Source organism: Drosophila biarmipes, chromosome 3L, assembly GCF_025231255.1.
Source record: "Drosophila biarmipes strain raj3 chromosome 3L, RU_DBia_V1.1, whole genome shotgun sequence".
NCBI lineage: Eukaryota > Metazoa > Arthropoda > Insecta > Diptera > Drosophilidae > Drosophila > Drosophila biarmipes.
In genome coordinates this window covers 22438710-22465011 of record NC_066613.1, presented here as the reverse complement: position 1 = coordinate 22465011, position 26302 = coordinate 22438710, and the positions used below count along the sequence as shown (strand labels likewise).

Below are 26302 nucleotides of genomic sequence, written 5' to 3'. Positions count from 1 at the left end.
ATAAATGAAATGAAAAGTTAAAAATAAATATATATGCCATGCGGCTGGGAGAAGCAGAAAGAGGAAGCAGCACAGGCAGCAGCAGCAGCGAGGGACGTGACTTCTCCGTCTCGCCTTCGCCTGTCCGTGTGCTCCTCGCCCCCTCTCCTTCGCACGCCCCGCCCGCCCGCAGCATCCAACAGAAAAAAAAGGGGGAAAAAAACCAAATGAAAAGCAACAAAATACAAAATTCATTCACGGCGCACATGTTTTTGTGGCCATTGCTGTGTTGTTGCCTTCGCCGCCTCCGCTTCGCCCGCTCGTTTATCCTGCCATCCTTTTTGGCCGCTCTCCCCAGATTCTGATTCGATTTTTCCCACTCATCTGGCGTTTTCGCTCTCTCATGCGGACAGCCTCCGCATCTCGTGCTCTCCTCGCTCCTCTCTCAGCTGCTTTGTTTGTCCGCTTTTCGCGAAAATATATATAAAATTGTAATAAAATCGGTAATAAAGTCGGCTGAGGAGTAAACGCAACAGCACCCAGAACATATGATGAATCTCGTTTCATAAGTCAAAGCGCACGGAATGCCAGGAAAAAGTGCAGACGCGCGAAAAAGTATCTCAGGGATGCGTAGTAACGCAGACAATCAAAGGCCTTTGTGTGTGATCAGAAATCGAAAAACAGACCTCAGAGATACAGTCAGTGCTCGGTGGAGTAGACCTGGTGCATACCATTCTTATTGCAAGGCAGACAGTGAACTCACCAAAAATAAAAAAAGTGGATTCCTATCCTTCAAGAATTAACATTTTTTATGGTATAAACATAAAGTAAATGCCCCCTAAAGTGAACTTTTTCAATTCAAAGATTTATTTTACCCAAATGAATGCTATAAGCACTGTCAAAATATTGATTTTTCTTATCAAAAACGATAAGAAGTAAATGTTTGTTCGAAATTTCTTATTGTATTTGCCAAATAAACATCATACAAGCACAAGCTAGTCAAATTACTAAAAAAATATAGAAGATGAGATTACTCATAATGATTTCAATAAATGCAACCTAAAATGCTTGATTTCTATAAGTATATTTCAAAGATACTATATACGTTTCCTGTTTAAATAAAGCATCTAGACTGTAAAAGAAAATAAAACCTGAGAATGAGATACGAATATAATAAATTGAGTTAATAAACCTATAGGTATAATAATATTTGAGATCCTAAAATCGAAAATATTATAGTTTTTACTGTAACTGTCTGCCCTGGCCGCCCCCTCTTCGTCTCCTTTGCTCGCCTCTTTCGCATCATCTCTTTTGTCTCCGCGTTTGCGCCGTCTTTTTTGCACATTCCCCTTTGGCTCGCTGTTTCGGTTCTGTTTTCTTTTCGAAAAATTAAAACATCCAGGGAGTTTTCAGTTCAGTTTCCCAGGAGGCCGAAAAAGCCACCCCTATGAAAACAACTAAACAAGAATTTGTACTTTATATCGCCATTTCGCCCCCTCTCTTTCGCTCGCTCGCGCCCCGTCTCGCTCGCTCGCACGTGCGACATTGAAAAAAATATATAATAGTTTTGCGTGTGCGGAGCAAAAATTTCCCATAAAGTGCAAAAGCGTGTTTTTTTAAACCAATCCTTATTTTATTTCATTTCTGACTTGCTTATTTCGTAGTCAAAGTCAAAGTGTATCCAAAATAAGAAAAGAAGGAGAAACGAATTTGTGCCAAAAAACCAGAATTTAATCAAAATAAATCAAATAGAGTTTGGAAAACAAATGTTATATTTGCAAAACAGAGAATAAGTGAAAGAGTAAATAGTGAACTACCCTTGTTGTTGGCCAACCCCCGGCAAGTACACGCAGAGAAATCGCCGAGTGGAAAGAACAGCAGCAGCCAGCGAGGAGTTGACACCGTTTGCGACGCCACTGTGAACATAAAAAGCCGTCAAACTGTGGGGCTCAGGGGCATTTTTTCTTCCTCCGCAAGGAATGTATTATCCGGTAAGCAAAGACAAGACTCTCGGCAAACCCCAAGCCCAGTCCCAGTGAAAACAAACATTGCCAAACATCGCGAATCGCAAATATCGCAGGCTAGCGACAGCAAAAAGCAAACGCGGCTCTATTACGCTGTTTGTTTGCCGTCTGAAGTTGCATTTGCCAGAAGCGCTTTGCCAGCCACAGTGGGCACTCGATAAGAAGTGTCTGCCTATGTTAGGATCATACATAGAAGATTTCCTTGTTTTGGCCACCACGAAGTGTGTGTAATATTTTTATTTTAACAATTAACTGTTAAAACTATTGGGTTTTTATTTTTAATCTTAAAACTTTTTATTTTCTCGGGCACTTAAAAGAAATCTGTTTAATTTTATAACATTAACTATTTGAAAACGATCACTACTATTCGATTCAGATATAGTATTCTTCTCGGGAACAACTAGGGAATACTTTTATAAGGTCATGAGTTCATGTTTTATAAAAAAAATTGTCTTCAAAGTGATTGGAATTAAAAAAAAACAAAAATAATGTTTGTAATTCTAAAAAAAGATGTTAATTTTTTTTTAGCAGAAAGCGTTTGGTTTATTTTTATATATATCAACTTTTGTTTTTCATAAAATGATTAAAAATGAAGTTGGTTTAAGATGTTTCATTTCCTTTCCTAAAAAAATTGTTAACCACTTTTTTTCTTACTTTTTTAATTGATAAACACCTAAGCAAAAGCGATAATTGTATAGCTTTGTAATTTAAAGACGTGCCTGCATCTTTGCAGAGAAAGCGTAAGATAGATACCTGTCCTAAGCCAATAGTACAATATTTAACCTGCGGCCACTGTATTCCCAGAGCCACTATTTACTTATTCTTTCACCTGGCGGTCGCAGTGGCCTGTGTGCCTTACTCTCGATTTAAGGCGAATCTTAGCTCGTGCTTAGATCCTTATTAGTCGAACTCCCTGCTTTCCACACCTCTCCTGCCAGCTTTTTGTCTCAGTCTCTGTTTGTTTACCTATTTGCTTGGACGACAACAAATAATGTCGAATGTTGTAGTCACACGTGTGTGAGTCCCCCCTCGAAAAGAAAAAAAGTGGAAAAACAAACCCCTCTTAGAGCCAAATGTTGACTTTGTCTTCGTTTTCTTTTTTTTGATATGCGGGACCATTGTTTGCCGGGGAGCAGCGGGGGTAATTTGATAGCCAAACCAAAAATGCGGGTCGAATTTGCGGCTTTTTGGATTTCAGATTTCGGATTTTCGCCGCTCTCGACTTCCACTCGACTTTGGTTGGGCTTTTGCCTCTGTTTCTCATTTCAATCGAACACACAATATATTCCGAATATTATATAATTATCTGGCCCCAATTTATTGCTTGTTCATTTGATACCTTCAATGTGTTAACAAGAATTACTTTTTTCGTTCTGCCTGGTATCTTCGGCACATTTTCCCACGTCCGCGAATAAATTTCAATCTTTATTAATTTATTTCATTTGTCTTCTTTGCTCGTTTCTTTGCAGGTACGTTTGATATGCAAATTCAATGGGTAAAAACTACTCCAGTGTCGTATGATTGATAAGGAAGTTGGCCTGGCCTAAACACAGACCATAGACCAGATTTTGATGAATGACACGAGAAGCTGCTGTTCTGCTGTTTGTGGTTAACGATGGCGTTTTAATGATGTCAGACCGGTGACTTGACATTGAATTCGTGGCTTATAAGTCAGAACAAGTCTTTTGGAGTTTGTATTTATGGTTAATTAATGGCTATGCCATTTGAATTGGTGGATAGTGGCCTAGTAATGAAACTAAAAATAGAGGAATAGGTAAAATTCTAAAGAAACAACATTTGGGGCTTAGAAATAAATTTTTTGTATAGCATATTTTTATATAATTATTTTAGTGATTTTGAATAATTCTTCTACATCTCTTTTTGTCATATTATTTTGAAATTTCTCAATGCCATCAGCGGCCTGATTTGAATTCGATTTCTAGTTTCAGTTTATTTCGCAAATGTCACTCAAATTAATTGCAATTAAAAGTTCTCCTAGCTGTCATCGTGCAGCAGTAGTTGTAGCTAAAATTCGAAACGTTTCGCACATGCGAATTTAATACCCCACGTACGTATAGAGAGAGGAAAATATTTGAGTCAAGAAAAAAGAAAAAATAAAACTGAAATTGCGTCGCATTAAGTGAAACCTTCCTGGCCTGGTCCAGCGATTTTTCAATTGAAAAATTGCACATAAATTGCATAAAACTGTTATACGTCGACGGCGGCTGGCATAAATTGTATTTCAGATGTGGTTTTTATGGACAGGCGGTGTTTTTTTTTCGGTAGGCAGAGAGATCAGAGGAAGTCCATTGTGCGTGCGCACTTAACCGCAAAGTTTTGGCCAAGATATTGTATTTTAACCCATACAGATCGAGCACTTACACAGTGGATTTCGAAATTGTAAAACTGTTATGATGGGCCAATGATATCACAAACCAAGGTTTTTAAACTAGGCATAAATTTAAAATTAATAAAAGTTAAAATCAGCTAGCTGCCTAAAGCTCACTTTACTTAAATCAACCTATATTCATGCAACGCACTGTACCTAAGCAGATATCTCTCTTTTTTTGTATTTCCCTCGGTCTTTATGCCTGCTATTAATTATGTTTATTTTGTGTTTATAGCGTTTTGAAGGTTGTTTGGCATCTCGAATGATTTTCATGTACAAAATGACTTTCACCCAATTAGTCTCGAAATTTATGTAGGCATGTATCCGACAATTTCCTAAGTAGATTTTCCATTTTTTCCATTACCCAGAGTGGTCATCAATCCCCCGACTGATTGGATAGGTTCTTGTCATATTTCAATTTCCCATTTCCCCCCTTGATTGATGGTGCTTTATAATTTTCCAGGGGTAGAGGAACAAGAAGGAGAGAACATTTTTTAAGATAGCCCAAGTAGTGTGGTCTACAGGCCCGCATCTAATTGAGTCCATTTCCATTGCCATTTCCAGGGCAAATGATATGACAATTTATTTCAATTAAAGTTGATTTAAAAAATTGTCATTCTCCGCCTACAGCTGCTGCCATCTCATTCTGCTCCCCAACGCCTCGACAAACCCGACGATAGAAAGCCCTATTTAAATTCCTAAACCAATCCCAAATAAGCAATCGCTGAAATTATATAATACGTAGGTTATCTCTTACTTTCAAATTGTTTGTTGATCAAGTTTGCACAATTGGGCTCGTAAAAAGTATAATTAAAGGTTTTTTTTTAATACATTTCGATTGCAAATTGCAAATAAATTGGCAATTAACTTGGGATTTTTCGAATTTAATTAAGGTGTCTTAAAGTTAGCCCAATTACCTCATAGGTGCAGTTAATCCGGGTGCGTTAATCGTAAAAGTGCTCCTAATAATGCATGTACCAGTTTAGCACATGCCAAAATGCCTCAAAAAAATTAGCAAACGGGTAAAGTGAATATTTTAAATTAACTCAATGCAAATTTGCTGTAACTGACAAGTTCACAGCTCGAGATGAAAGAGCCAAAGATAAACAAACGCCAACAATAAACCTGCGGCCATGTGAATGACCGAAACTTTGTTTTTTATTTTTCCCTCTCTTTTTTGCTGCCTCTGCGCTGAGTGAAACGTTTAAGCCAAGTTTCATGCAAATTATTCGGTTCAACGATTATGGTACCGGGAGGGGGGCGGCTGAAAAGCGGGGGCCAAGAGCTAATCGCAGGTGTCAGTCACACGAATCCCGGGTATATCGCCCCTCGTTTTTCTGCCCCCAGCAATTAGCAAGATCGTCGCACGCCCGACTTTTTGTTGTGTTATGAGTCAGCGGCCTGCGGACAAAACTTGGTCAAAAGTGTAACAGGTTTTCACGTTTGTCATTGTAGTGCAGTCGCCGGAGTAACGGTATCTGTAGCAGCCAGCCGTCAGACAGATCGAGTGGGCCTATATGACATTATCTCGGCTATTGGAGCGGTTTCACAATAATATTCGTTCCGCGCGAGTGGCCAGCTCAAGATCATTAGCTCATTTGATGCTAATTTCATTATAGTAGTTGCGAAGAGATGTTAAATAAAGTGTGTAAAAAAATTAGAATTATTAAATTATTTCAAAATTTAAGTTATTTTTTATTTAAGTTTTTCAAAGGAATAAAAATACCCATTAAACTGATTGGTAGGATCATTTCTAAACTAAATATTTATTAATATTATTTTAATTGGTTAAACTCCCAACGCTCTTTTTAAAAAATGTAAAAATATATATATACGAAAATTACCTTTTTTGTAAGTTATTTTGTAGTTTTTGGAGACTGTACTTTTAATTAAATATCCAAAACTTTTAAAAAAGTGTTTATAAAAACATTGAATATATCAAATCTATCAGTTTTCATAAGGAGTTTCATTTAGGAAACAATTAAAAATGGTATCCTCGAACATTAACCTTTTCCAATCCAGTAAATATATAAATATTCAACTTTTTTTATCTAGTAAATATGTGGGAATATTTTAAACATTTTTTATAATTTGGAACCATTTTAGCAAACTTCTAAATAAAATTCTATCTGATAAAACTGAAGAAGACATGCTTTAAAACAAGAAATATATACCACAAATTACTAGGAAAAGCAAATATTTTTTTTTAAACACAAAACAAGAAAGGGTTTCAGGAAAGCAGTAAATTCTAGGCAGTACTAGTTACCCTTTTAGTAATACTCCCTAATTGGGTGCCCTTTTCAAGCACAGCCTGTTATGAGTAATTAGCTGTGCTCTTTTTCCTCGATTTTTATGGGTCTCTGAATGGTTTTCACTCCATTTCCCGGCTCCATTCAACTGCCATTCGTTTTCATTCATTAGCAGCAAGTGCAGTGCATCAGTTCTGCTTCTTCGCCACACTCTTTCCCGCTCGTGCCGTCTCTTTCGCCGGCCGTCTGCCCGTCTCTTTCTAGCTCAGTCTCTATGTGGCTATTTGTTACGCCCCCACGTGCTTTTCGAACGCTTTTGATCACACTGACACAGTCGACAAATTTTTATTGCCGCCTCGAGTGGATCTCGGGCTTTGTTTTGATTTTTTTTTTATTTATCGCGGCCGGCTTTTGTTTTTATTTTTATTTATCTTGTGCTCGTTGGTAAAACATTTTTTATAGAATTTTATTTGGCTTTGTTATTTCTATTTTGCGGTGGTCACTGCCGGGCTACTAAATTTACATTTTATTTGCATGTCATAAACGAGATTTTATTGTAGGCATGTCGTTCGTGCATATATAATTTTTTGTTGACTTTATTTTTTTGGGACAAAATATTTTGCCATTGAGTAATCGTAAAATATGTATGTCTACAAAGTCAAGTCAAGAACAGTGCGTTTCGGTAGGAAAAGGAGTGCCGAAAATTGTGTGTTGAAAATTTATAGGCAATCTTCCCTGATTTCTCTAAGTAGATTTTTTTATATTTACGCCTTTGTTACGCACTTTATCCATGCATTTCAGTTACTGTTCACTTGACTTAGCATTGAGCATGTTTTTTTAGTTTATTTTAGGGTTGGTCAATAAATAAAAAGTGGGCAAACAACTTTAGAATGGTTTTGAGCAAATAATTGTTGTATTGCAAGTTTGTCAAACGTTGAAGTGGATAGAAAGACCTCAACTTAGTTGGCATCAAAAAGGGGATTGGCTATGTTAAAAGAAAGAAATGCTACAAATCAAAGGGTATAATTTAAAATTAAATGCATCTTTCTGAGAGGTTTATTAATTCCTCTGATTCATAGCCTTTCCTAAGTGCTAACCATGACATCCATTAAATTGCTTAGCCGTCTCACCTGAATCATTATACAAGCGGAAATATCTAGAGACATGCAGTCTGTCGCTATTTATAGAATGCTGCCTTAACTCCGATAAATATCTTTGCAAATACCTTTCATAATTGAAAAGTGTGCATAATTTATGCAAATACAATTAATCAACGATTAATGGAGTTTCATCCGCTGCACATTTTTTACCTTTTTGTAATTGCTCACAACAATGTATCGCTTGCATATTTGCACGATTTTTTGCCATAAATTTGAGCTTAGGAAAAAAGTGCCAAAAGCGCGTTAAAAAAGCCCTCGCAAATCGTTTTAACGATTCAAGAATGTAACTTTTTATTTTGCTCCTATTCTTTAGTGTTTTTTGTGGCATTTAGTAATATATAAATTTTTACATTTTGCCTTAATGGCGTCTCGAGGTTTTCACCTTTTCGATGAATTTAATTTATTAGCTAGCTGAAAAGTGCAAATTTGCTACTCGTTGCCACCCGTTTTGGTGGAAAACTGTGCCCACTTTGCCTTAACGGCTGCCAATTAACATAAACCGACAGCACCGGCAACAACAAGGTGAACAAGTCAGGTTGCAATGCAAAAGATAAATGGAAGATGCGCTCTGGGCTTTGTATCTGAACGGAAGGGAGGGGTTTACTATATATTATACGTCGTCTGGCGCCATTGTTTCGATTGTCTTGACCATATAAACGAGTTGCTGACATCACCAGCGGCTAGTAAACCTGGCCAACTTGTGACCTTTACAGCCAGTGACCTTGGGGTGGCACCACCTCCATCTCCCTTTTTGTGGCCTCTTAATTATTCGCCATGGCAAATCGAACCTGCAATTGCAATGACCCAGAACCTGAAAACACCGGCTGCATCAATAACATTTTTAATAAAAATGTATGACTTTAGTAGCGTATTTATGGTGGTAATAAAGATCAGCAAACTTCAGTTTGATTACGCACTATTATGGTAATAAAGATCGAAGAATTTAATGTTCATAAAAGAGCCGGTTTATTTATTGATCTCAAGTTGTTAGCTTCTGACGATTTGAAATGGTAAAATTTTTTACCAAAAAACATTAAATTAAAGATACATTACATTACATTTTTTTTATTTCAACTCTAAAGACATCTGATATTATCCTACCAAGTATTTTCCTCTCGCATTTCCCTCTGAATTGTATTTAATGTTTCCCAAATATCGCTCGAATTCGTTATTTTCCTCACATTTAGTGGTTTCCGTTTACATTGAAGCTTAAACATTGTAAATATCCTTTTTCATTTGACTTTTAGCCTTACTGCCGTTTAATGTTTAATATTTATTTTGATGGCCATCTGACTGTTTTTTGTTTATTTAATTTATTTTCGTTTAATTTGTATGTGTGTTTATTGAAGTCTTTACAAAGGCGGCCTTCAACTTCAGCACGATTTTGTCATCAATTTTCATTTATTAAAAATGTAAAAAATTGTCTACCCATTTGCGGGCATATTAAATTGCAATTAACATGGGTATTATAATGAAAAATCTAAGGGGATTTGCAATGGGCTGAAAAGGTTAATGCACAGCTGCAGTCAGAGTGCAAAGACATTAGGAACTCTGTAGTTATTTATTCGTTTTGTCTGAAAGAGCTCCGAAAATGTGGCAGCTACCTATTGGCATTTATCTTTATTTTAGGGATAGACATCTCAGTTTCCACATATATTTTCTTTCATTTATCCCTCTGATTAACACACACACTCGACTAAATCTCATTTCGAACACTTCCAAATGGAAACCCAATCCTTAGCCTTTTGGGTAGATTTTTTCTTGCCCTTTTTGCTAATTCCCATTGATTGCCGATGCACAGAAAAAAAACTTTGAAAAGAAAAACTTTTAAAAATCTTGTAATAGTTATAAAATAAAATAACTATAAATGATTTTGTTTGTTTAGTAATTTTGGGTAGAATTTGAGTTCTGAGAGCTTTCGATTGTTATATATTTTTGTATCTTGGGAGTGTTTCTGGTAATCTGTCAGATACATTTTCTCTCCGTGCTAATGAAGTCCATTCTCGAGTTTCCTGTCGTTCAGCCTGCCTGCCAAAATAGACAATTTCCTTTTCTTATTAAATGTTATTTGTATTTCACTCACAGCGAAAATGAACGACGTTGAAATGCCCGCCGCTTGACTATTTATTTGTTTTTAGCTCGGCGAACACCGCCCCGTTCCAGATACCCCGATCCCCGGATCCCCTGTATCCCGGTTCCCAGATTCCCGACATCCCATCATCCCATCCCGTCGGTCCTTTGAACATCATCCAATTACACAGCGAACCGCACCCGAGACACGTGTGCAGCATCTGTTACCAGTTTGTGGGCCACTCGTTCTCGGCATCATCGATTGATGATGGCGTCTCGCTGGAAACGCTGCTCAGCAAAGAGAAGCGGTCCACTAAAATCGGTTTGGTTTGGTTCGGTTGGTTTTCGGATGGTTTGGCCGTTTTGGGATTGCCCCGAAGTTCGGCAACGTCGCTGTATCGCGCTGACATAGCCGAAATGGCCCCAAACCGAAAACATTTTGTAATTGTGTAGCCTGCAAGACCCTTCACCCCATCCAGCCAGTTTTCTTTTCTGCACGCCGCTTGAAACAAATCAAATTGCGAGTCCGTTTTGCCCTCAAACATATGAGAATGCCATAAACACAGGGGAAAAAGAAGGGTATAATAGAAAAAACTAATGTTGCATTGGCAGTTTTTAAGGAGCACATTAAAATCATATTTATAACAAACAGTCCTATAAAATTCTAAAAAAATAGCTAGGATTGTTTTTAAAAAATACTGAATTACTTAGCTTCAAAACTATAGTTAGTTCATAAACTTTTTCTTTTAACTTGTACACCCTTTTTTCTAAGTGAACCAGACAAAACGCACCGAAACGGAACGAAGTCGTAGGACAACCGTGGGTTAACTGTGGACCTGGGTCAGGGTCGTCCCTTCCTCCTCGGGCAAGTGCAAAATAATGGCCAAGAAAGAACAACAGCGCCGAAGAAACTCATACATATTATATTTTGTACCTCTCTAAACGGGCTATGAGAAAAAAAAACAGAGAACTGAAATGAATAACTGGCAGGGTGGGTGGAAAAAGGGGCGTTGCACTGGGGTTGTACGAGGGGGTGACCTGAGTGCCAACCCCAAAGCAACTTGGCATCACCATTGTGACATTTAAGAGGCTCAAGAGAGCAGCAGCAGTAGTAGCAGTAAAGCTAAAACAAGACCCACGCACATGCCACCAACTCACGTAACCCCCTCGCCGCCCCAACAGCCACCCATAAAAGGACCACCCACACCCGCAATTCCCAGAGCAACCCTCGGGGGAAGGCCACCAGTAGCGGAAGGTGTGAGAGTCGAGTCCTTTGCTCAGTGTGTGGCCCCTCAGGAGCGCCATGGGTGCTGAATGGATGCTGTGTAAATTTATATATACCAAAGTATATATACTGCAGGTTTATATATAAGTGTTGGCCACCTCTGGAGCAGGCACAGGTTGTGGTATTGGTGCTGCTTAAAATAATTAAAAATCAATATTTAAACTATGCAATGAAGCCTATCAGAGAACTCAAAGGAGAGGCACAGAAGGGCTGAGGATGGTGGCATTAAAGCCATGTGGAATATATCAAGATAAACCCGATGGGATGGTCAAAGGAAAAATGTTTAAAAGAGATTAAATGGGGAATATAAATAGATAGGTAACGAAACCTAACTCTAGCTATCCTATCCTGGGAATACCTCTTTTGATGCGTTTTCCAAAATATTGTAGGATCCACCATTTTCTTACCATCATCATTTTAATATTATTCCACTGGCATATCGCTCTAATTTATTATTTACGCCTAAAATGTACAAAAGACTCCAGCAAACGGCGACAGCAATTGTCCATCCCGCCGCCAACCTGCTCCAAATTTCTAGAAGAATTTGCATAATTTGTGATACAACAAAAATGGAGGAAGAATTTAATTATACCATCTTCGTATTACATAATTTCTTGCAATTTGCATACATTTTCACGAAAACGCCCATTTTATGGAAAAAACCTCCCCCCAGCATGACCGCAAAATCATTTCTGGAAACCCTATTTGCCTACGGTTTAAAAATGATTTTATTTTTGTGGTTTCCTGCACAGCGCTCAAAAGTCAGAATAATCGAATCAATGAAACACGAGAAATGTTCGCATTTCATTTTAATTAAAACGAAAGCAAAGCGAGTGAGTTTTACTGATAAATTGAGGCAAAAACAAATCAAAGAATTGTCTTAAAATATGCGAATATTTTTATTTTTCACTCATTTTGCCTGGTTATAAATAACGTTTGAGCCCGAGCTCCTCACGGTGGGTGGTGCAAAAGCCGGTGACTTATTAAATCACTTTAATTTGTATGTATATATCAAATTAAATACCTATAATTCACCGAACAAAAGGCGAATATGCTGATGACAAGCTCTATTGATTTATATAGTAGAACAAAATTCGGAGAGATATTTTATGGCCATTTTTCGATTGAATTTATCGGCAGAAACGAGAAGAGAATCGACGTATCTCAGCAGGTGTATATTTGACACTAAAACAAAGAACCTGCAAAATTGGTAAAATGTTGGTCTGTGGGGCTTTTGTTTAAAATGTTCGTTGATGAAAGCCGACAGAAAAACTTTTATGTATTGAATTTCCTATATCCGGTAGCCTTTTCATGCTGCTCTATTAATTAAATCCTAGCTGATTTAATTAAGGCTAGCATATATTTGTTTAATTACAGGGAACTAACGCCATTTAACTGCCAAACTGCCGACATCCTTTCGAAGTAAATAAAAACTATGAGATACATTTTCATAACATTGTTACAACCCAAAGTCCTTATTTTCGGTAATCAAAATACATAGTTGAAAATAAAAGGCATTTGTGGCATGAAATGATAACTTTACGGCAACTACTAACCATTAAATCCCCCAAATATTACTTTAATTAGCGCTGTGTTTTCCGCATAGCCATTGTCATCCAGCTGATAGCCGGAAAAATCGGCGGCAGGTGAAAGGCTAAGGGTTCATTAAACGCTCGTCACATTTTCCCGGGTGTGTTTCGGGGCCTCATTAGATAAATCCCAGCAGTATTCAAACGCATGTGCGGTTTATATAGCATATATGTAGTATATTGGGCAACATTAACGCCAACTGTCAGTCTTGCGGGCCAATGACAATTAGGCTGGTGATAAGATAAGCCGCCAGAAAGCTGCTGCCTAAACCAATTTCGGTTGGTTGGCTTTGGCTTTTTTGGCCTCTGCGGTCTGGGGAACCCCTTTTTATCTCAAAATTAAATGGCGGCAGCTGTCGCACACACACACACACACACACACTACACACGCCCCAAGCTTCGAACTTTGACTTTGAGTGCGTTTGCCATTTTGTTGCCGCTTCAATCAAAAAACTTTGGCACACTCACACACGAAATTAGTTGTTTTGTTTGTTAATATCTAGATATATGTGTGTTACTGTCAAAGGGGGCTAAAGTTGTATATCTATTGGTTTGCCTGCCAATCAGGCTAGGAATTTTATTGTCTGTAGGTGCGGCGCATGACACGGACAAAAATGCTTGGAGCACAAATATCTTTGAGATACGCATGCAGCTTGACAGCTTAATTTTTGTACTCTTCGGGAAGAACGGGGCGGATGTATCTCAAAAGTATATGCCCTCGCCTGTCGCAAGCCAAATAAAAATTTCAATTTCCAGAGAATTTACAGCATATATTTACATTATCCCCCGGCTTGATTGCTTTGGGGCCTCACATTTTTTATTCCCCACTTCATTTTCAACCCCCTCCCTATGGCATACGAGTATACTCATGCGTCACATGTGCCAGCTCATCTTCGCAGCTCGCCCAACATGTATCTTCATTTTTTAAATTCCCCGAAAATTGTTCTTAATTGTGGCCAGGAAAAATGGGTTTTCTACCATGAATAAAATATTAATTAAAGACTTTGCTTGGACATCCGCACAAACACACAGCCAGAAAACTGGGGTAAAAAAACTTTGTGGCCTGGCTGACCAGATTTCGGCTGGATGTTGGGGGCAAATGGAGGTTTCTGGGTTGTGACAACTTTCCATGAAAATTTATTAAATGTCACAGGCAACTGATAATGAAAGGAACGAAAAAATTGTATATGTCAATTTTTCTTGTTTGTGCGGTTGCCAGCGAAAAGTAAATTAATTAAAATTTGGAAAAAATTTACTGACAGCTGGGTGGGGCCAAACGAAGGAACTAGGCAGCTGACTCATACTTTCTATGGAGTGTTTTTCGGTTAGTTGCGATGATCGAATTTTTTAAAATCGCCAACGCATACGGCTATTTAATTATAAACGACAGCTTTTCTTTTGATGCGTTTTTATGTGTTAAAATATATTTTGATAGATTAGTTAGAAGTCTGCAAACATGTTTAATAACATTTCATTTCACCACACTTTATTTAGTTTATAAATAAATATGAGTTCAATTTATTTATTGAATGGCCACAATGCTGGTATGTTTCAATTAAATTTTGATTTAATTCTGTTATTCAATGCGATCCATTTTGGAGTGTGTTGTCGAGCAAATCCTAATGAAGTTTGTCGTTGGTGCAGCCACACATAATTTAGGAACGCAGCAGCACAGCAAGTTGGCATCTGTTTCTGCTGACAGCTAATCTAATCTATGAGGATGCTTATCCTGTGCTCAGACATGGATGTATATACATATATATCTCAGCATAGAGATGCAGTTGCAGCTGGCGGAGAAAATTAGGCACTCGAACATTTGGGAATAATTTATATGAACAAATTAGCAAGTGTGTGTGTTTGTTGTTGTGCATGTCAGACTGTGCAATTTTCCTCGAGTTCCCTGGGAAGTGTCGTAATAAATTTCTGACTGAGGACATCCAAGAACTCGGCAAATAAACTTTTGCTGTTTGCGCACTTGGGCTGCCTTGGAAATAATGCTGCCATGTCATGCCGAATGCAAATCCCCCCGTTTATAGAGATGCCAAGCTGTTTGTGCCTAAGGTGTCAGATTCATTGACTGAGAAGTTTGCACAACTCCAGAGGAGCGATGTATATAGATAAAGATACTTATAGTAAAGGTTAGAGTTGGGGGCTTTGATCTTGCTGCTGCGAAAATTAATTAACCTCACAGCCAGCGCTTTTAGGCATAATAAATCAATAATTATAAGTCCAGGCATCCATTTCCATCATCTTTTTCCATCTATTTATAACCATAAGCTAAGCCATTTAAGCCATTTGCAATGGTTACCCTCAAGCCGAAACATTCTGCTTGCTTGTCAGTTCATTAGGTTAATTAAAAGTACAACAAATTTTCTGTGGGTTTCCTGCTGTCATCGAACCCATCATTAGGGCAAAATCGAAACCACACAAAAAATATAAGCAATTAGAGCCTAAAAAGATTTGTTCTAAAACAGATTGCGTTACAAGCGTTCTGGGGCTTTTGATTTATATGCCTGCCCGCCCAAATTTTTCGAACAATTCAATCAGCAAAAAGGAAACGCACAAAAAAAATACAATTAATCAAGATTTCAGTTTCTCTTTTTTTATTAATGGCCCGTGCAATAATTTAAAAGAGAACGCACAGAACGTAGGCATTCTTATTGAGTTTCGACTTTGAGATACTTTTGCACGCTTGAAGCGACTTGTCCTTGAGTCGAGGCTGTTCAAGTCGGGCTCAAAGCCCTCGGAGTCTCACTCTTTCACTCTTTTTCTTGATTTTTTTCTTTTTTTTTCTGGTCGGCTCTCGCGGTTGTCTGGTCTGATTATGACACTGCCAATGCCTCTCGAAATGGCCCGGCTTCTGCTGCGTTAGAGGAACCGGAATAACCAGTGGAAAACTGCGCCGACATTATCCACAACATCAACAACAACAAGAAAACCAGACGAAACTTAGAAAAAACACAAGAGCAGTAGGCAGAAAAGCGAATTGCGGCTGCGAGAGTGCATTAAACTCGGTTAGTGACAGTGAAAGTGGTTGGCGCAGTTGCTAACTGGGCCTGTCGACTGGTCCGCGATTACATGACCAATTTTAATTTATGGAAAGGATTGTGACGCTCACTCCTAGGGCGAATAAACATGTTACCCAATGGGAGTTGCGGATTGAGCGGTTTGGGGGCACAAATGTGTAGATCATGTCGAGATTGTAAACAGAGAACGTCAGTTTTTCAGTTCATTTTTCATGGATGGAAGTAAGGTCTTATGACACTGGCTTGATTTTTAAATCTATATTATTTTATTAATAAATCCATGAAATGTAATGAAGCTGTAGAGTTAAGACTTTTTAAAATAAACTCAGTATGTCTAAATTCAGGCAGGTATCATAAGGCCTTAAATGCTTATTTTAAGCATGTTTTGGTATAAAATGAATTCATAAAAATATACTTTATGACCCATTCAAAAGCCTTTTGTAAATTGAGGAAATTTAATTACGTTTATCATCAAATTAGACAACTTTATTTATTCAGCAACTGATTTTATTACCTGTAATTTGAGTACATTTCGTAGATGTATTTATCTACTAGTTTTACTGCAAACTATTTTCGTTGCACCTCTGCAACACCGCAAGCAAGTATTGCATCACAAACATGGCGACGATGCGCGCATAATTTGCCATTTCCGGTGGCAAAGCACACCTCTAAATACAGAGGCAGAAAAAGATATACCGAAATGGGCAGTGGAGAAATGTCGGGACATAAAAGCCGAAGTGACAACGATTTTTTCTCATTTATTTAATTTTTTTTCATACGTTTTCCTTTTCTTTTTTTTTTTTTGTGAATGCATGCGCGAGTGGCAATAATTTATTCAATCAACGCAAAAGCCAACACCAAACGAGCACTCACACGGGGCAGCACTCACAGATACCCAGATACATGGACGCCCAGATACATAGAAGCGCAGATACCCAGGCACTTGGCACGCGGAGAGCCTAAATTGTCTAATGATGCCATCATTTGAGGCGGACACACAGCAGACAGCGCTTTACGATGGCCATGGATTGGGCCTGGGACTGCGACTTCCACTGGGCTAATAAAAATTTACGCATTGTTGCCTGGGCCACGAGGCACGAAGAAGAAGTCGCCGGCCGTTTTGGGGGGCAGGAAACAGGAAGCAACACTTGATGCGCAGTTATGAAATACGAAAAGCAAAAGATACAATATCTGTGATATGTGAGTGTGCGTGCGCACGAGGGGTCGAGTGGGATTGATGGCCGTGTGGCAACAATGGGAATATCTGTGGCTACCTGGCCCTAAGTGGCGCACAGATACCGCCAAGGTATTTCATAGATACAACGTAAAATATTCGAGAACCTTATGGGGGGGAAATGTGGAATACTTGAGCAGGCGAATGAGGTGCAGATAAGCATAATGTATCTGTAAATTGAATTTCCGGAATTTGAATACAGTCGAATACATACCTCTAAGTATTCCAAATTGGTTTTCTCAATTATTTGTTTTTTGGCGTTTGTAATGGTTTAGATAAACAAAAAATTCTTTCCGCCAGAAATTTAAATATTTATTTTTTACCACTGCGTTCTTGTTTATCCAATGGTAAAGTCCTTTTTTTTTTTGAGAGTAGTCGCCAACCCAATTGGCAAATACGGATTTTTTTAGACCCAGCCATCAACAAATTGTGCACATGGCTAATTGCAATTTGTTGCGCCTCGCTTTTGGCACCTGATGGGCCATATTAAAACCAAAAGCAACAAGAAAATATATAAGCCAAGGTATTTATGTACACATTTATGTGAAATTGAAACAAATTTCTACTGACAGATGGACACAAATAGACCAGGGCGCTTGCACAAGAAGAAAATAAGGAACCAAAGACGAACTATTGTTAGAATTTAAAAATGGGAACATATGGTTTTTAAACTAGCTAAAAATTTTAATTATTATTGTTTCCTATTACAAAAATCCTAATTTGAAATAGAGCGAGATTAACGATAAGTCTGACAATTCCCTATAGTTTTCCGGCTGCCGCATAATCCCTTAAAGCTCCGACAAATTCTTTTCCTACCTCATTTAATCCGCTGAAAGGACTCCCTCTATCATGTAACCCACTCATGTCCAGCTTCAATGAACTGACAAGCTCACATCATTAGCAAGATGGAGGGGGCAATGGCATGGAATGGCTGCACTCCCCGCTGTCAGAGAACTTATGTGCTGGCATTTTATTTTTTCGGCAGCTTTTTCCCCTACCCAAAACTAGCGATGGGAAAAAAGAACCCGAAAGAACCACCAAAATCGATGAATCTCCAGTGCTGTTTTTGTGCTTGCCGCATCGCTAATTCGAAATCATCCATCAAGCTGGCAAAAAGGCAACTGTGGCAACCCACCAAAGAGTCATTCAGTCACTCAGGGACCCTGGCTGCAAAAAAAAAAACTAAAACCGGGAAGACAAATGCAATCTCCTGACTGGTGTCTCCTGGGCGTGTCTTTACCGAGGGCGTGGCAACAAAAAAAAAAGCTGGGGAAAAAAAACTCCCAGCAACACCAAAGTTTGCAACTCTTTTGTCTGATGACAAAAGTTTGTTGTAGGCGCTGTGCGACTTTGACAATGAATTTAGCCTTAAGGCAGAAGCAAAACAAAGCAAAAGCCAGGCCGGGATGAAATCCTGTTTTTGGCCCAGGAATGAAGGCGAACTGGTTTTCGAATTGTGGGTGTGGAACTGGAGTGCAGTCCCAGTCGACTACGTCATCGAGGCGAGTGCCTTTTTTTTTTTTTTAGCGCTTTTTGTGTTTTTTTGCTAGTATTTTTTTGCCTTTGTGCAGCGACTACAATGAAGCAACTTGACTGGGCGCTGACAAAGCGAGATTGATGCCCATCTAGGGCATGTCTTGGTCGCATTCTGGGCGTTGATTATATTGATGGGTGGCCAGCCTGGCCGCAGCTAGGCATCCTTACCACGAACAGGTAACAAGAAAGACAAAAAGCTGCATGGAAATGAATGAAAGCGGGGTTGTGGGCAAAAAATGCACAGAAATGGTGGAAAGAAAGTTGCATAAAAGGTTTTCTACGGGTATTTTTAGTACCATCATAAGGGATTCCAATGTAAATATTTTTGACATTGCTTAATAGAGCTTTTAGGTGGAGTTTATAAGAAAATATATAACATAATTTGGCGATTTCTTAAAGATTTTTTTATTATCCTAGATATGAAGTATCATCCTTACAATTCTTGAGAATTTTGTTACCTATAAGATACTTTAATTTAAATTTTAAGTCTCACCCTTGGCAAAAACCCTCTTTTATATAAGGCACTTAAGACTTTGATAATCCCAAAATGAGAAAGACCCTTCTTACAAAGCATACTCATAACCATAGGCTAAGATTTTTTTCGGCTAATTTGTGCTAATTACTTATTCCCTCTTCTCTTTGCAACTTTTTCATTACAGGTAAGTTTGAAGAACTCATAAAATTGCGCCAGAGCAAAGTTACCTCATGAGTGTTGGAACCCACGGGCAACTTTAATTAGTAACAAAAAATATAAAAAAAAAAAAATCTTCACGCCTTCGAGGAAACTTTTGGACTGGGATTTGGTCATAAATCTTGCAAAACACGAAAGCAACAGCAACCAAACAGGTGCTCCACTGGCCGAAAGTCCGGTAAATTGAATTAAGATGAAAGGCCTAGCGAGCGATAGATAGAGATAGCAACAGCAGGAGGACCACTGCGACAGAGAGAGACGGGGCATCTACAACTTTTTAATGCCTTGGCAATTTTATGCTTAATATTTCGCTACCTTACCTGCATCAAAAGTACAAGCCCCAAGTAAAAGTCAAGACCCCTGGAACAGATGCTTCAAGATTTCCTCAAAAGATAAACAAAACCGAAAGGAAGCGAGAACGCAATATGTAGAGTGAGAGAGATGGGTGGACAGCTGGGGAAAGGTAAAGACAGAGATGGACAGTTTTAAGCTTAATAAGATCAAAATCTCTGCGGATTATTTCATGCACTTTTTTCCTCCTCGTAGAGTAGACCCAAACTTTTCTTACCTTTTGGAGAGCCACGCCCCTCAGCCGCCCCTCTCCCCGGGTAACTCGAGGCCCCTTTGCGGTTTTTGGTCAAGACACGATTTTCGTATTTTATATGTACTCGTATACGTAGCTTTTTTCTTGGTATTATTTCTCGTTCCTTATTCATTTTCTTCATTTTCCTTCTCTTAAGTCAAAAGTTTGTTCTGTGTAAATTATTCGCAAAGCAAACAACTCAAAAGCCAAGCGGGGCATCCTCGGGGGGATTGAAAAATGTGTGAAGGAAGCAGCGCGGAGCCATGTGACATGTTTTGGCAGTTTTTTAACAGAGATTAGAACGTCGTACAAGTTGTAACTTTTTAAGCAGCAGCACGAAAACATTTCCCGGAGAGAGCGACTGCCACTGCCACAGAAAACTTTTATATTCATTTCAACTTGTTCCGATTCCAAGTGCTGCAAAACATTTCGAAGAATGAATATTTAATGCCCCCGGGGTTGCGGGATTCGGCGGGGATTGCGGAGTATGGAAATCATTTGACACGTAGGAATCTGTTCTCGAATGTCAAAGAAAAAAAAATGGGTAATGCAAATGACAAACTATGAATGCATATGCAGAAAAAATGATGATGGCGATGATGAGGATCGTAACCCGTCATGTTGCATAAATTGGTGCATAAAAAATAGAGCTCCCTGCAAGTGCAGCGCTTATCTCTTGGCTCTTTTCAAAGCCCTTGAAGCAGAAAGAAAAATTGTCATTGTAACTACATAAAAATGAAATGCAATAAAAATACCAGCAGAAAACTGAAAACCACCAGAAACAATAACAATAACAATTGGAACAACAAAACCAGAAGGCAACACATAAAAATAATTTCAAATGAGCAGTCGGGCAGTGAGGGAGACAGACAGTGGGGGAAATAGAGCAAAAGATACTATAGACAGAGGGGGCAGATTTGGGGCAACGGAAGTACTACACAGGAAAAAAATAAAACAAAATGGCATATATAAGAACGATTACTTTTTAATCAAATGCATGTTGATTAATAGATACTACTATATATCTTTGGTAAAATTTTTTATTCAATAAATGTAAATGTAAGAAAGAAAAACAATGCGATACACATTTGAAAAAATCATACAGTTTTCGCTGAACATTTTTTATTTTAATTTATTCTTGTTTAAACATTTTTGTTTTTATAAATATTTATTGTATTTGTCCAGGTGTTCGCGATTTTTTTGTGTGCACCAAATATAAATGAAAACTGTTCGCTTCTGTTGTTATTTTGCTGTCGGTTCTCCCCGTTCAGTTTTCCTCCATTTTTATTTTGCCACAGAAATGAAAACTATTGAATGTCAAACAAAACGTGCAATCGCAATCGACACAAGCACTCGCACGCATATACGGAATTTCAGACAGGCGAAGATATTAAGGAATATTTCAGGGAAAAGTGGGGAAAAGCGAGTGCACACACACGGCGTATACTTAACCACAATATTTACCCGCCGAAAAATGGTTGTGGGTGTGCGCTTGGTTTTTCTTGGTTGTGTGATTATATACACTGAAGATGAAATGGTTTTATATGTTTATTGCACAAACTCCTTTTGTTATTATTCCCGTTAATTGTTGTTTAGGTTTTTCTACTGTTTGCTGTGTGCCAATATATTTGAGAAAGATAACGCATTTTCCATTAAGGGCAAAGGAAATTTCGATTTGTGCATTGGAAATAGGAAAATGAGAAATGAAACGTAAATGTAAAAACAGTCAAGGGAAGGTCCTTTTTAGATTGAACATTAATAGAAGAAACCAATTGAAAAACTAATTATCGATAAGAAGTAAGAACTCTTTCGTAATCAATTTAATTTGCTTTTTAAATATTAAGTGATAAAAATAAACTCAACAAACAAATGATATTTTATTGAAATAGGATAAAATATTTCGATAATAAGCATTACGAATTCTAGACATTTCAAAATTTTATATTTATGTTCCAAAGCGTTTAGAATTGAATTCTAATTGCTTATTTTGTTATGCAAACTAGGCAATTGTTTTGTTTTTATCGCTTGACTTATTTGAATTTCTAATGCCGATCACAATTTCCTTTCGCAACTCCCACAACTAATTTCGCGCCCAATTAAATTCAAATTCTATTCGAGTCTCTATAAGTAAAAGAGTGTGCAATTTATTTTTAATCCACTGCCTTGGTAGATACCTATATATTTGCCAAGAACCAAAAGGCAATCGATCAATGCAAAATGGTTTTCGGCTAAGACGCCTTGACCTTGAGGAAGATTTTTGGCAGAGCTCATTAGACTGATAAATGCGTTTCAGTTGCAGTTTCCCAGACATAAGAAATTGAATAATATCGATGCTTGTATTGTCTGAAAAATAGGAAGGCTTCTAGCCATGTTACCTACACTCACATTGTCTGAGAACTGTAATTTGGCGTAAACCCAGTAGTAGATATTTTTTATATCTATAACAAAAATTTGAACGTTACATTTTTAAGAATTTAAGTACAAACTTATAGAGGTATCCCACGTCTAAATCGGAATCTGATAACTCAAGTTATGTTATCTAGAAGTCCAGTTTTCGGGTTCCTACAGTGTAAACACTGGGAAATACGGAACAATCCGACATGAAAATAGGCTAAAATTTCGACCCTCTGTAAAACAAAAAATTTGAACGTAGATTATTTAAGAATTCGATTACAAACTCAAAGAGGTATCAAACGTCTAAATCGGAGTCTGATAACTCGAGTTATGGCATCTATAAGTCCAGTTTTTGAGCAGCTTTCTGTAAATCTTGGATACGCGAAAAGAAATGACATGAAAATGGGCTAAAATTTTGACCCCCTCTGAAGTGAAAAATTTTAGTGCAGAATAAAAAAGAACTAAACTACAAACTCATAGAGGTATTCCACGTCTAAATCGGAATCTGATGACATAAGTTATGTCATCTAGAAGTCCAGTTTTTGGATTCCACAGTGTAAACCCTTGGAAATACGACAAAATCTGACATGAAAATGGGCCAAAATTTTGACCCTCTTTGAAGTGAAAAAATTGAATTCTGAATATAAAAGAATTTAATTACGTACTCATAGAGGTATCCCTCGTCCAAATCGGGATCCAATAACAGAAGTTATGGCATCTATAAGTCCATTTTTGGGGCCTGTTCTGTAAACCCTTGGAAATACGGACAAATCCGACATGAAAATGGGCTAAAATTTTGACCCTCTTTGAAGTGAAATATTTGTATTCAGAAAATACAAGAATTTAAGTACAAACTCATAAAGGTATCCCACGACTAAATCAGAATACCATAACTCAAGTTATGGTGTCTAGAAGTCCATTTTTGGGGCCTGTTCTGCAAACCCTTGGAAATACGGAAAAATCCGACATGAAAATGGGCTAAAATTTTGACCCTCCTTAAAGCGCAAAATTTGAATTCAGATAAAAAAAGAATTCAGTTACAAACTCATAGAGGTATCCCACGTCTAAATCGGGATCCAATAACAGAAGTTATGGCATCTAGAAGTCCATTTTTGGGGCCTGTTCTGTAAACCCTTGGAAATAGGACAAATCCGACATGAAAATGGGCTAAAATTTGGACCCTTTTTGAAGCGAAAAATTTTAATACAGAATATAACAAAATTCATTTACAAACTCATAAAGGTATCCGACGTCTAAATCGGAATACAATAACTCAAGTTAGGTAGTCTAACACCATTGGAAATGCTGAAAAATTTAACAATAAAATGGGTATACATTTTGACCTTCAGTTAAAAGAGAACTTTTAATGCAAAAAATTAAATTATTTAACCACAAACTCATAGAAGTCTACGCTTAATGTGTAGAGTCAAAAGTGACGTATTGGGTTCTCGTATGTTCGATTTTGTATCACTGAAAAGATTTCCATCGCTAGGCGACAAATTAAGCCATTATTTAAGCCTTTAACTACGCCTTTCTCTTTTTAACTCCCTTCTTTAATTAATTGACAGATTGGCTTACATTTTCCGCCAGGCAGGAGGAACTTTTGCACTTGTTTCGCCAAACGGAAGGGAAATTCGTCAGGCCCTTGGCCATGTTTCGAAATCCACTTTAGCATAATTTTTCGAAGCCCTTTGGGGCGGGTGAAGAAAAGGAGCTCTATTAAATGCTTATCGTTCGCTTAGCTTATCCGCAGGCCAGAAACCATCTAGGGAAACCCCGCGAAACTCCCCGGCTCCCTTGCCCAAATAAAACTTATTGATTAAACGCGAGAGGGAAAAACTAAAACTCAGCCAAGGCAAGGGAAAATTACTGAGGCGGAGGAGTGGAAGTCGGGACAAAATACCGAACCGACACGCGAGCCAGCAATTTTCCAGTTTAGTTTTAACACCAGCCCAAGGCAGCTGCCTTGGTTTTTTTCCTTTTGTTTTTTTGTGGGGTTAAAGGGGAGTGAGGTGGCGCTAATAAGCCAGTCAATTGTTGCTGTTGCTTTGGCTACACACACAAAATTTGTGTGGGCTAATGGGCCAATACAAACAATTTACAAATTTAACGCTGAATTATTTTCCTACGTCTCTATTAGAATGGCTGGAGGGGTACAAGATCCATGCTTTGTTATAATAAAGTAATTAGTTTTAATTCAAACAAAACTTGATTTTATGAAGAAATAACATTTGAGGAGAAGTATAATGGCTATTTTTGGTAGTAATGAAATTGCTAACTCTAGTAAACAAGTTATACTCATAAAAATACAATGAAGCAATTACACGTTGATTAGGTTTTCAAGCTATAATGCAAGTGAGAACCTTTTGAGTTTGAAAATATTATATTTTAATTGCGGCAGATAAATATTCTTTTGTATTAAAATAAACAGAAGAGAAATATCCTGTTTTTATTATTTTAAAGCCAAAATTTGTCAATAAATACAAGTGGATTTATAGTCACCATAATGAATTTAACTTAAACCCTGAAGACGAATTTATTTAAAATAAAATAATCTCTTAAAATATTGTTAGCATTAATTTTACCCTGAAGCCATTCTTTAGGTACTTTCAGTAATCCTATCCTCTGCAGTCGACGGAAGCTTTAATATATTTAATAATTTAATTAATTTTTCGCACAGTCATGCAAAAATAAAAACGACCGAGAGCACTTTCCTTTGACTCTGTTGGCACCAATGAAAATCCGCAAAATAAAAACAAAGCCAGGGAAAAAATAAACATTTGCGCCTCTGCGTCTGGCGATGAATTAAAATTATTGTAGGACGGGTTTCCCATGAGTTTTAAAGTTCAAACGAAATGGAATGAGATGGATGTAATGGGAAAAGACTGTGATTTATTTCATTTAAATTTAATTTATCTTATTTTATTTCATTTCTGCCGCATCTGCTGCATCTGAGTAATTATGTTGTTGTTGTTGACCTTTCCCACGAGGAAGCTGTCAAAAAGTTGGACAAAAACCCTTTTGGCACTTACCTACCAAATTATGATCTAATTATTTGGCTTAATTGCCCTGTCGTAACTAGAAATTGAAATTGAGTTTTGCACAAAATGTAATTTGTTTGAAAATTTGCGTAGGCAATCAATAGAATTTCAAATATACGCTTTACAACATGCAAAATTGAATTTGTTGTCAAATTGCATTTGATATTAACATGAATTTATTGTCGGATACATTTTTTCTTCATTTAATTATAAAATAACGTTCGTTCGCTTTTTGTTTGCATACAATGATTTTGTAAATTGGTTTGTCAGCTGGGGAAATGTATAATTTCGCATTCATTTCTATGGTAATTTATTATTTGTCAGAATTTTGTTTAGCTTCGCAATTTTGGTTTTATTTGGTCCATGTTTTTCTAACAGCGCCTAATGCTTTTCGTGAGATTGGCTTTGGCTCATATTTCAGTGACATATTTAATTTTAAATGGGTTTTCCCTTTTGATGCTTTCAATACTTTTTTTTTTATAAGCTGCTGACAGTCACAAATTATTCTAAAGATATATTGACAAAGCAATTTCCACATCCTTAGCCTCGTCTTAAATTTCTTTTTAGGCCACAGGCAAAGGTGCCTATATATATATATATATATATATAGATATTTTTTCTATACATCACATCCGTATGAGCTGTCAATAATGTAGGCATGTGAGTTCAATTTTGTCTGCCGAGCGCCAAATGCTTAAACTCTTTGACAATTCCAACGATAAAAATGTGTCAGAGAATATTCCAATTTCCCCCCGCGTACACTTTTCAATTTTCATAAATTCTTTTCTTGTTTTCTTTTTTTTTTTCGTTGTGTAGCACTTTTTTCTTCTCTTTTTTTTGGGCATGTGCCAACCAACTGATTTACGGCAGCCAGGGGAAATGGAGCGGGGGTGGATGAGTCTTGCTGACTCAATGGGGACTTTTGGATCTGATGGATAGCCGATGGAACGCTGACTACGTAAGCGGAAGTTGGCAGTTTCAATTATTTATTTAGAATTTTTTCGAACGTCCCAAAATAAGTTGCCTGGTCGAAATAATAAACTTTCTTCTAT

General features: G+C 37.6%; 1 protein-coding gene across 20 annotated transcripts in view; it reads left to right on the top strand.

Annotated features, from left to right (window-relative positions):
- Positions 1-26302, top strand: part of LOC108034786 (polyglutamine-repeat protein pqn-41) — a 120031-nt gene that overhangs the window by 37785 nt on the left and 55944 nt on the right. For 2 of the 20 annotated variants that reach the window (XM_017109761.3, XM_017109749.3), the window contains exon 2: positions 1644-1970. The exons of the other annotated variants lie outside the window; for them this stretch is intronic. In XM_017109761.3, coding sequence (XP_016965250.1) covers positions 1959-1970 — 12 coding nt within the window. In that variant the 5' untranslated portion in view covers positions 1644-1958. The remainder of the gene's footprint in view (positions 1-1643; positions 1971-26302) is intronic. 20 annotated transcript variants of the gene reach the window in all.